The 12,099-nt window shown below is 36.0% G+C and overlaps 1 protein-coding gene across 2 annotated transcripts in view; it reads right to left on the bottom strand.

Moving 5' to 3' along the window:
- The window catches only part of LOC127832015 (DNA-binding protein P3A2-like), a 35,942-nt gene extending 24,044 nt beyond the window's left edge, over positions 1-11,898 (bottom strand). The window contains exons 1-2 of one of the 2 annotated variants that reach the window (XM_052357155.1): positions 11,815-11,898; positions 8,996-9,222 (exon numbers count right to left, since the gene is read on the bottom strand). In XM_052357155.1, coding sequence (XP_052213115.1) covers positions 8,996-9,182 — 187 coding nt within the window. In that variant the 5' untranslated portion in view covers positions 9,183-9,222; positions 11,815-11,898. Of the gene's footprint in view, positions 1-8,995; positions 9,223-11,440; positions 11,667-11,814 lie in introns of those variants that run through there. The other variant, XM_052357154.1, reaches the window with a different exon arrangement.
- Positions 11,899-12,099: the final 201 nt, after the last annotated feature.

The following is a 12,099-nucleotide window of genomic DNA, read 5'->3' as shown; positions in this document are numbered from 1 at the left end:
AATGGTGAGAGGAGGTTCGAGGGGAGATAGGGGTATAATGTGGGGTGTGGTAATTTATTATGTGATGTATAAAAAAAAAAGGGGGGGGGGGTTGGATGAGGGGGGGGAGGGATTCTGGGTAGGGGTGTGGGGTATTGTTTGGTTGGAATCCATTGTGGTATTCAGGTAACTGTTGTTTTGTGAAAGTAATAATACAATGTGATCACAAATAAAAAAGTTATGGCAATTTAAGCAAAATGTTCAATTATATAAGTGTAAAAGGGGCCATTAGTATGTCAAAATTCTTGATACAGTGGTATGCTCTTTTTTATAAGTTGGAGTCATGTTGGTAAACAAGTGTGCAAAATAACAAAGAAATATGTCAAAGGATATAGGAAATATAATTTGGGATAGTACGCAAATTTTAACATAGATTTATCAATAACATGCATATTCTAAGTATAAAAGGGGCAATAATTCTGTCAAAATGCTTGATACAGTTGTCTGCTCTTGTTTATAGGTTGGATCATGTTGGTAAAGAAGTATGCAAAATATGAAAGCAATATGTTAAGGGAAATTGAAAATAGTTGGGGTAGTACGCAAACTTTAACATTTGCTGCATATTGTAAGTGGAAAAGGGGCCATAATTATGACAAAATGCTTGATAGAGTTGTCTGCTCCTCTTGTTTATAGGTTGGGGTCATGATGGTTAACAAGTATGCAAAATATGAAAGCAATAGGTCAAGGGACCATGAAAATAGTTGGGGTAGTACGCAAACTTTAACATTTGCTGCATATTGTAAGTGGAAAAGAGGCCATAATTATGACAAAATGCTTGATAGAGTTGTCTGCTCTTGTTTATAGGTTGGGGTCATGTTGGTTAACAAGTATGCAAAATATGAAAGCAATATGTCAAAGGATATAGGAAATATAATTTGGGGTAGTACGCAAACTTTAACATAGATTTATAAATAATATGCATATTCTAAGTATAAAAGGGGCAATAATTCTGTCAAAATGATTGATAGAGTTGTCTTCTCGAAAAAAAACAAACTCGAAATAAATCTGGATTATCGGGTAATGGATAGAATTTGAACATGCAAAGATCTATCAATACAATATGTTTTTACATTGTACAGTATACTAAAAATGTGAAAATCTTAAAATGTTCTATTCTTTTTAGACCTCATTTTAACTTTTTACAACCCATGGGAAAGACATCGGACCTCGGACATTTCCGATAAAATTTGCTGAGGTCCTGTATTATTCCCGACATTGTGGGACCTTCTGTCCGACCAAAAATAAATTGTGTGCTTTGATAAAAAAAATGAAAAATTGAAAAACTAGGATATGAACAAATACCGATTTAAATGTTCAAAACCAAAATATTACCAGTATTTATGCTTATGTGTTTAAGAATTTTATAAACACAAACGTCCGCCATTTTACGCAAGCGCTTATGAAAAGTGAATTTTCGGATGGGATCATTCCTACTTAACATGCGTAAATCAAGTGACGCAATGTGCAAGCATATTCATATTCACTGGTAATATTTATGCCCCCTTTCGAAGAAAATGGGGCATATAGTGATCGGACTGTCCGTCTGTCTGTTCATCTGTCTGTCTGTCCGTCTTTCCGTCACACTTTGCGTTTAGGTTTGGAAAATTGCTCATAACTTCTATGTCCCTTGAGATATAACCTTCATATTTGGTATGCATGTGTATATGGACAAGGCCATTCCATATGCACACAAATTGTACCCCTGTGACCTTGACCTTGAACTTAGGGTCCGCGTTTAGGTTTCGAAATCTGCGTTTAGGTTTCAAAAAATGTTCATAACTTCTATGTTCCTTGAGATATAACCTTCAAATTTGGTATGCATGTTTATATGGACAAGGCCTTTCCATAGGCACACAAATTTTGACCCCTGTGACCTTGACCTTGAACTTAGGGTCCGCGTTTAGGTTTCGAAATCTGCGTTTAGGTTTCAAAAAATGCTCATAACTTCTATGTCCTTTGAGATATAACCTTCATATTTGGTATGCATGTTTATATGGACAAGGCCTTTCCATACGCACAAAAATTTTGACCAATGTGACCTTGACCTTGAAGATAGGGTCTGCGTTTAGGTTTTGAAAAATGCTCATAACTTCTATGTCCCTTCAGATATAACCTTCATATTTGGTATGCATGTGTATATGGACAAGGCCTTTCCATACGCACACAAATTTTGAACCCTGTGACCTTGACCTTGAGCTTAGGGTCTGCGTTTAAGTTTCAAAATCTGCGTTTAGGTTTGGAAAAAAGCTCATAACTTCTATCAAGCGTTTATAGGGGGCATATTAAAGTCATCCTATGGTGACAGCTCTTGTTTGTTATGACAACCAATAATTATCAACTTTTATTTAATTTATTGTTCGTAAATTTACGTATTTTGTCTATAGTTTCAATGTGTCAATTCTATCTCATTGTGTGCATTAATGCAGATGTATTTTTTCATTTAAAAATACTACATGTTTCGAGTTGCACGTCTATATATAGAGTTACGACACATGGTCTGTTTTGACATGTACGCTTTCCATGCATGGAACTCAAACTATATCAGCAAAAATTTCGCGCTCTTATTAAACACGGGTTTTACATGGCATCATTAAGTGAATGGTGCAGATGCGTACAAAGGGACTTATGGACATAATGAAATATACTTCTACTTAAATTTTATTGTTACCGCATGCAATTTGTAACGGGTATTTTTTTCACAACTTGCTCGCCATAAGTTATTAATTGCTAACCATTTGCTTTTAATTTTTCATAAGGAACAATAATTGTTTAAGTAATTGGTTATGTAGCAACCCCAGCAGACCAGATGCTTATCAGCTGGTCAGTGGGGATTTTCCAATAATTGATATGGTCATCGCAGAAAATTCATTAACTCTTCATTATTAGATTTTCAATCTAAATGAAATCATAATGACATAAATAAGTATTAAATTTGCTTTCTAATGAATATAGTTTCGATTAAGTATTCATTAATTAAAGCTTTTAAAAACAGAAGTTAATTCAGAATATCTTAACAATCTAGCAGATCGCTTTCAGTTCTGTTTCCGATGGGCCAGTTTATGACACGTACTTGCTCATTTCTTTGTTCCGGGTCATAAAACTCTTATGAATATTAATGAATCCCACATGCTTAGACTCGTTTTTGATTGGTCTACAATCCAATGTTTGTATCATAGCTGTATCTTAACCAGGAGCAGAGAAAAAAGTCCCCAAAGTTAACGCCAATTATAATTAATTCGGCTGAATATTTTTTTAAGATACACATATCTTAAACTGCACTCTTTACTCTTTCTAATGATATATAAATCATCATATTATACACAGTTTTAATCTCCCGCATTAATACGTAAACTTTGTACATGTGCTGGCATATACCAATGTGACGCCATCTTTGTTTTTTCACGAACGCTACAACTCTATAACCAGCGACGTCTTCTAATCTCCCAATAAATACCTAACCGTCAAACTTAATCCTGATCGGAATCGATTTGTAAGTAAATATTTTATTATATCTTCACGATTTTATAACATTAATGGTATTAAAATGACTAAAAATCATTATGAAATGAAGGTACAAGCAATAAGAAAAGAACGATTTTTTTATGCTAGCAGGTGCCCGAAATGCGAAACACATTTACGCCTATAAACTTTAAATATTCAATATTTTACGCACAAATACGGTCATATTTTATAGAATATAATTTTATTTGTTGTTTTATGCAGTTTTAGTAAAGAATTTGTGCATCTATTACGTGTTTTATCGTTATTTTCAATGGGTACGAACGATTGGTTTGTTGTGGGCCGGTTCGTACCGAAAACTAAAAATCGGAAAATTAACAGTTTTTGAAACTATTTCGAAACATGAATACCATAATACAATCAATAAATAACTTGACATTTTTTGTGTATTTTTTCAGGTTAAAAACGATGCAGATGTAGCCAATATGGACTTCCCGGGTCCAATATGTCAGACACTTGGCATCTGTTGTGAAGATGTGAGAAATAGATCATTGCAAAAACTTGACTCTTTGAACAAAGGGTTAGTGCTGGATATTAATGAATTTTACAAGAAAGAAAATTTGACAGTACAACAGATAGTTGAAGTTTTGGGATGTCTAAATGACAATTTCATTAATGCAAATGCAAAGGCTGTGCACATAAAGATACTGCGTGTTCCCGAACAAAAAAGGAAGCTTATAAGCAGGAAGAAAAATTAAGGGGTTTAAAAGCGTAACTGAGCATTCAAATTCAGTATTTACATCTCCAGCATCGACCAAGAATGTGAAACATATGTCATCGGCAGAGCAAGTGACTGTATGTGACCACAGTTGTGAAAGTGATTCAAGTGCTTTACAACAGACAGAAGTGGGTGGTGCAAACACTATTCGGACTTGTGTGGGGTTAGAGAATTGTAGAGAAACTGTAACAAATACTATTGAAACACAAACTGAGCATGAAGATGTTAATGACGGTGATATAAAACAGTGGAATTTCAATAAGTATTTAATATGTCAACAACAGAAACGTCTGACAATAATCAAGTACATCATCAAAAAGCAAACATCCAAAAATGAGTTGCTTCAACAAAGACATGGACATTATTCAATAAAAAATGTGAATAAAAGAGACAAAACAGCAAAACAAAATAAAACACAATTGCGAAAGACTCTGAGTGAAACAATAACCTGTGCCGTCGTTTAAGACTTGTTCACGATAAGTTGACCCAACAGCGGAACAATGTACGAAGACTAACAAAAGAACAAATAGACTGTTCTCAGCAGATAGTGAATCTGCAAAAACTACTAGACTCAGAAAGGGCTAAGAAGGTATCTGCTTGAAAACCGAAAAGTAAACTTAGGAATAAGGTGGCTTTTTTGAAAGGCAAAATTTCTTCTGTCAAAGCTGAAGGTAATGACAAGTGCTTGAGCATAAAAAACATGGAGACAAATGAAAAAATCAAGCAAGTGACAAATCTGCTCTGCGAAAAGGATGTGCAGCTGTCTGAATTGACAGAAGAATTGAACGAGCTTCAAGCATCTCGGCGGAAGGTTGAAACAAGGTCAGCCAAGGGTGCCTTTGCAAGCAATGTTCGTGAATGTGTTATTCAGTTAGCAGGTCTTGAGGTTGCTACTGAAAAAGTTACCCCAGTCATAGAGGTTGTTGCAGAGACACTATTTGACCACAAATTTGTTAGCAGAGAACTTCCAAACGCCTCCACAGTTCAAACAATTATTGACGAAGGTCATTTCTTAGCAAAAACTTTCATAGCAACAAAAATTGACAAGTGCAATAATTGGGGTTTGCACAGAGATGGGACGAGCAGAAAAAGGAAGAAGATCATTGACACCTCAGTCACCCTTGACAGTGGTGAAGTTATGAGTTTAGGCTTTACAAGTGTTTCAAGTGAGACAGCAGCTAGCATAACAAATGTAACCCAAACCCATTTGTCAGAATTAAGCGAACTCCATGGAGCAGTCAACCAAATCGTTGATCAAGACTACATTATAACTTCATTGAAGAAACTGTCATTTACAATGTCAGACAGGGCTGCCAATGAAAAGCTTGCCAACAAACTACTAAATAACTGGCGAACAGAACTGTTAGGACAATGTGAACTTGAAAATGATGATGCATCAGTGAAAAATTTCCATTGTATGGCCCATGTTCTTCTCGCATTTCACAAGTATGCATGTGACGAGATCATGTTGTATGAAAAAGGCCTGATAGAAGAAGTGGGGCCAATAGGACGTGACAGCCTTCCAAGGTTCAAGTCTTGGCGCAAGACGGGAACTGTTGTGGAGAGGGTGGTTCGGACAACCTCGGATTCTTTTGGGCCAGGTGGCAGTTACCTTGGGCTTTGTGATAAGTGGGAAACCTATTGTGCTGCAAAGGATGTGAAGTCGAGGATAGGCAATTATAAAGACAACAGATTCAATTGCCTTTTCGAGACAGCAGCCCTAATTGTTGTGCATCACGCTGATTTCCTTCATGTACTCAATACTGCTTGTACTCTTAATCAGAAATTGGTATCCGTGAAAGCAGACTTGGAAACCCCAAGCGTGATGGTAATGCTATCCTGTTTAGCATTAATTTTTGTAAGGGTAACTGGTCCATTTTGGAACCTCATTGTTTCCGGGACTGTGACCTACCTTAATGTCCACCAACATGTGCAGAAACTTCATGCTTACCACCAAGCTGTCAACCCGCAGAACATTGACAATGATTGGATTGACGAGGAACATATTGTTGTACATGAAGACCTCTACCTCCAGGCCCTGAATAACACCGACATGGAAAGTCCAGTATTCATTTGTATGATGAAATCAATCTGCAGTGGAATGCTTAAAGCAGTCGAAAAACAAATGGCAGACTTTTTACCAAATGGGTTATTTGGTGAAACACCTGATGCCTCTACAGTAAAGAGCACAGCTTTTGCTCCATTGACCAATTTATCATGTGAGCATCACTTTGGAGATCTTGACAGCAGCCAGAGAAGGAGACCTAATGCCTCATTTCATCATCACTCATCTGTGCAGCTGTTGAAGAGAAATAGGCGTCAACTTTCGGAGTGGCTCTCAGGAATGGACGAGCAGGAAAAAGAAAATCTATGGCTTTCAGCTAGAAAAGGAAGGAAACAGCTTCGGTTAAAGCACCAAGCACAAGACAGGCGTGTTCAAGAGGAAATTGTTTCATTGATGAATTCAAATAAAAAACAAACAAGGGACAAAATTGTCACAAAACCAGGTTTTCATTGTGAAAAAAAAATCTGATAAAGGGAGAAAACTCAAACTGAACTTTTGAAATGAACAAACAAAATTAACCCCCTTTGTAAGTTTGTTTTTTAAAAAATCTATTTTTAGTCGTGGCGACCTTGACATTGGAGCTATTGAAGTGATTCTTTCGTGTGACACACCGTCCCATGATGGTGAACAAATGTGCCAAATGATTTTAAAATCTCACAATGAATGACATAGTTATGGCCAGGACAAGCTCATTTATGGCCATTTTTGACCTTTGAACTCAAAGTGTGACCTTGACCTTGGAGATATCGACGTAATTATTTCGCGCGACACACCGTCAAATGATGGTGAACAAATGTGCCAAATGATTTTAAAATCTGACAATGAACGACATAGTTATGGCCCGGACAAGCTTGTTCCGCCTGCCCGCCAGCCAGCCCGCCCGCATTCGCCAATCTAATAACCAGTTTTTTCCTTCGGAAAACCTGGTTAATAAAAACATCCATCGACATTCTGGACTGTGAAGAAGACTGTGATGAAGAAGAATTTGAAAACACCGATCTAAACCAGCTTTCCAGTCTTCTACCTGATGTGAATTCTGTGAAAGTGAATGACTATGTGTTGCTTATCAAGACAGATGGTATCCTGGCTGTGTCAATGCATTGAAAGAAGATGAACAGATATGTGTGAAATTTATGACAGCCAGCAGACAAGCAGGAGTGTTTGTCTGGCCCATCAGAGACGATAAGCAGACTGTAGAAAAGAAGTTCATTCTGGATCTTCGCACCGCGCCAGAGTGCATTAACTCAGGACGGCAGTGGTTTTTTCCAAATTACGAACATTATGAAAAATTGTTTAATCTGTACAAGAAATTGTTCTTTTAAACAAAGAATGTACTACAAGAAACATTAGTCATTACTGTTGTTTAATACTTTCAGAGCAAAAGGTTATGTATACACATGTATTGTACAAAATTTATGTTGTATAAAGTTGTTGTATGGTATTTTATCTGGGAATGACAAGTTTCAACCAAATAAGACAATTATAACAAAAGTTAGAGCAAAATAAGTTATTTTGTTTCACCAACGAGGTCCGCGAAACGCGCACATATTATTTCCAAAATGCTCAGCCAAAAATTCACCGAAAAGTCAATTTTGGGCAAGTTAAAAAATGACATAACTTTTGAACCAGTTAAGATATTTTAAAAATTCAAACTGATTTAAAAACTGCAAATCAAGACCTACAATCTGATAATAATCATTTAGCAAAAAAACATGTTTGAAAAAATCACTGAGGTTGCTAGGTTATGGTAAAAAGGTGCGATGATACCCGACACCGTCTTTCATGTACTGAATAATTGCCATTGGATATTGCCACGGATTAAATATTGTCATCTAGAGTCTGTGGATATTGTGTAAATTTTAAAACTGTGATTCTTTGTAAATCAATTTGCGATAAACACCAACTTCAAGACTGACGTCAATATAAAAAAAATGATCGCCAGTTAACCCTGCCCTTATGATACGCATTCTCGTTACGGATTGGACGCTGAACAGCACAGTTAAAAGGACGTAATACTGTCGATTTTGGGCGTAATTTACAGCCTTAAACGCTGACTGAACAGGTTTTAATTTTGTTGTTATTTTATTGTATTGAGAATTGTTAAACATTGTGAACATCATAAGGATAAAAAACTATAAAATGTATTTTTTATTGTTTGTTTAATGCAGAATAAATAAAGGACCGGTAAAATGCGGTGAGGTCCGGTAAATTTAAAAAGTTATCGGACCTCATGTCTGGTAAGATTTTTTTGTCTTTCGCATGGGTTGACTTTTTATGCTCTGAGAATAGTAGTATTTTGTCCCTAAAATGTCTAGAATTCGTTTTCGGTCGGGGAGATTTGCCCACCTGACCTCCCTACCAGGGCCTTGCCCTGGACCTACAAAGGAGCCTAGGAGGCCCTCTTGTCCCCCGTCCGAATCGGTTACTTTTCCAAAATAATCCTTTGTTTACAATCATGACAACCCTGCTTATATATAAATTGTAAATTAATTTTACATATTGGCATAATTTAATCTTTACAGCTTTTAAAGAATGTCATAAATTTTCCAATATGGTTGAAAAAAAGAATACCATTCTCAAAGCGATGGGGATGAACACTGGTTCCACATGTTGTTTGAGCCATACGGGAAATGCCTGTTAACAAAATCAATTACCTGATGCAGCAAGCTGGGAAGTAATATCATCTGCAGATATACCGTGACCGCCCATCAGATCAGATGCATCAAAAGAGCTGTCAGGGGAGCTGGGTTCACTGTCGTCTGTCATCATCTCGTTGTTCAAGTGAGAGCTGTTGATTGTGATGGAGTTGGCTGTGGAGCTGTGTATACCAGAACTGTTCATGATGCTTAAAACTGCCAATAGGTATTGGTAGTTCTGGCCACTGCAATGAAAACTGGTAATTTTACAGGCCTTTTCCGCCCTATGCCACGGGTCCGAAATTCGGCCCCATTCCCAATGCAAATCTGGTTGTTTTTTCCCAATTGAAAAAAATAATTCCCAATTCTAAAAAAAAAATTATTTTTTTTTAAACCTTTAAATATATATCCTCGAGTGCCCAATTTCGACGCATGCAAGCAGTTTGTTGAAGTTTTGTTGCTCAATATAGGGATTTATGTAATTAATTTTGTTATTTCATTACACATTTACCTTTCATTTACACATTTTAAATTCAATTGATTGTGTAATCAACAAAAATTCGTTGAAAAACGAAATGACCCAAGTCTATGTAACGGCGGCCATATTTGTTGAGAGTGCCCTAAAACGACGCATCTGATTGGTTACCCGATTGCAATGTAAATATCACTCCTGTGGAAACTGAATGCATAAAATATTAACTCATGATTGTTGTACTTAAATTTGTATCACTGTAAAAGCATTATGGAACTGAAATTAATTAAATCAATTAAGGTTTTTAAATTTGGGATGCCACACTTTCTGGCAGTGGTTAATAGGGGACCCTGTCAGCAACCCATTGTCATAAGCTGTGTTTATGGAAGTAGGTTAATATAACATGTACTTCTTCTGTGGAACCTACAATTATAATTAAGAAAATGAAAATAAGGAATAAACATAATATGCAATTACCAACATAAACACTTGCTACATGTAGTTAAAATTGTATTACAGCATAACCAAAAACATATCCGGAATTCAAATCAAAGTTTATGCGTACACCTTTTTCATCAATGAAAATTAATCTATTTATACGATGTTTTGTCAAATGGCAGTCACGTGACTTATGAATGAAATAGTGAACTTTTGCAGACGAAACCGATGCATTATCCCACGGTCTTATTTACAAAGACAATTGGGTGTAAAGTGTTCAAAAGTTTTGCATTAAGTAAAATACATAAAAATCCATCAATTGCAAACCAATCAACCATATCTTACCTTTTAACCCGCTATTTTCCACATAACAAACAACAACTATAGTAAATTGTGCGTAGTGTACCATGTGCTATTGTATGACGTCAACGGATGTCGCTTATGTATCAAACAGAGGCAAAACAAAAATCGCGTCGAATTAGGGCAGCGTCGATTCGGGTCACTCGAGGATAAGTTAACCTGATCCAGTGTAGAAAATAGAAAAATATTGCATAATTAAATAATCTGTTGCCTTGAATTTGTTTCAAAAACAGTAAAATATGTTAAATTGATTATTTAAGTTTTTTATTATTTTCTCCAAAATCTGGCGTTTCACGCGGGTTTTTTTCACCTCAAAACAGGCCAGGCCCTTGCCGTTTTACAAAAATGGAGCGGAAAAGGCCTGTTTTAAAGCAATTTATTAATTTAAATAGTCTTAATAAAGGCCATTTATTTGTTCTTATTTTGCTGTGCTTTGTGCTTCTTATAAGTTTGTTCAACTTTGTTGAGGTCTGAATGACATACAAATTGTCTAAAGTATGGTCCTGGTATGCTCATTTTGAGTATGAATCTTTTTCAGTGGGAAAACAAGTTGCAACAAGAGCACCACATAACGCTTGGCTGCGGGTGCAGTTTTGAAAAAATGGAAGCTTGTCAATTTTTGTTGTTGTTTGTTTAGAGGTACAGTGACCTTGACCTTGTGACCCAAAAATGGGTGTGGCGTGTAGAACTCATTAAGGTGCATCTACACATGAAGTTTCAAAGTTGTAGGTGGAAGCACTTTGATTTTAGAGCAAATTGTCAAGGTTTTAACATGACCCCAGCAGACGACAAGACAAGCTGGCTATGACAATACCTCGGGTTTTCTCCGAAAACAGCTGAGCTAATAATTTTACTCCAAGATATTGACCCTCCGCTTCAGGAATGTTTGTTTGTTTGGCTTGTTTCTGCTGAGTCGTGGATCCTTTTCGAGTTATGATTATAAAGATTGCATGAAATCACTATCAATAAATAAAAAGTTTGCACATAATATGGTTCTTTCTCATTCAAACTCAAAGCTTTCAAGATAACTGAAGAACTAGTGGGACAACTTGCATGTAAATGTTGTAATGAAAATAACATTTAAAATTAATCAAGTGTTCTCTAGATAAAATATCAAGTCTATATTTTTTTTTAAAGCATACGCTCTTAAATGTGTCAGGATTTAATTTGAAGTGAAAGTAGGAATAGCTCACCGACGAACATATGCAAAAGAATGCATTGTTGAAACGCGTGATGACAGTGGTTTGAATGGTGACTTTCTCGTCATAAAATCCCGCCATTATTACGATTTGAAGGTCGACAGACGTGGTTTTTAGAATCATTAATTATTAAAGAACTTATAAGACACCCGAGGAACCCCAAAAAGCTCAAGGTTCGTCTGCAGAATACAAATATGCGCAATGGTGTTAAAAATGTGATGCGCCAGATTCTGCGCGAAACAACCGGCAAAAAACGCACTAGTAGCTCATCAATTTTTGTTTAAAAAATCTTTTGTAAAAAGTTTTAGTATGCAATTGAGTGAGGAATACAAAACTGCAAATAAAACAGAGTTATGCTTAAAACACACCTCAGAAATAAGCCTTTTTTTTCAGTCTTTTCAAAATGACCGGTTGAATAAAATATTTTTATGCGCAGAGCCTCTACTGCGCAATTTCCGGTACGTGTAAAATGCGGTTAAACAAACTGCAAATGTAACTGTGGGCCACTATATAAGCTTCTCTAATATTGTATTTTTGTGTATTAAAATTTTTCATTTACCATCTTTAATATGGATATCTTTAATTTCCGTTATTTACGGATTTTCGTAAAAATAAAACATTTAAGTACAAGTCACAGTTAAATTATAAAGCAG

Source organism: Dreissena polymorpha, chromosome 5 (genome assembly GCF_020536995.1).
Source record: "Dreissena polymorpha isolate Duluth1 chromosome 5, UMN_Dpol_1.0, whole genome shotgun sequence".
In the NCBI taxonomy this organism is placed as follows: domain Eukaryota; kingdom Metazoa; phylum Mollusca; class Bivalvia; order Myida; family Dreissenidae; genus Dreissena; species Dreissena polymorpha.
Note: the sequence above shows the minus strand (reverse complement) of the source record. Positions and strands in the feature narration are given on the sequence as shown.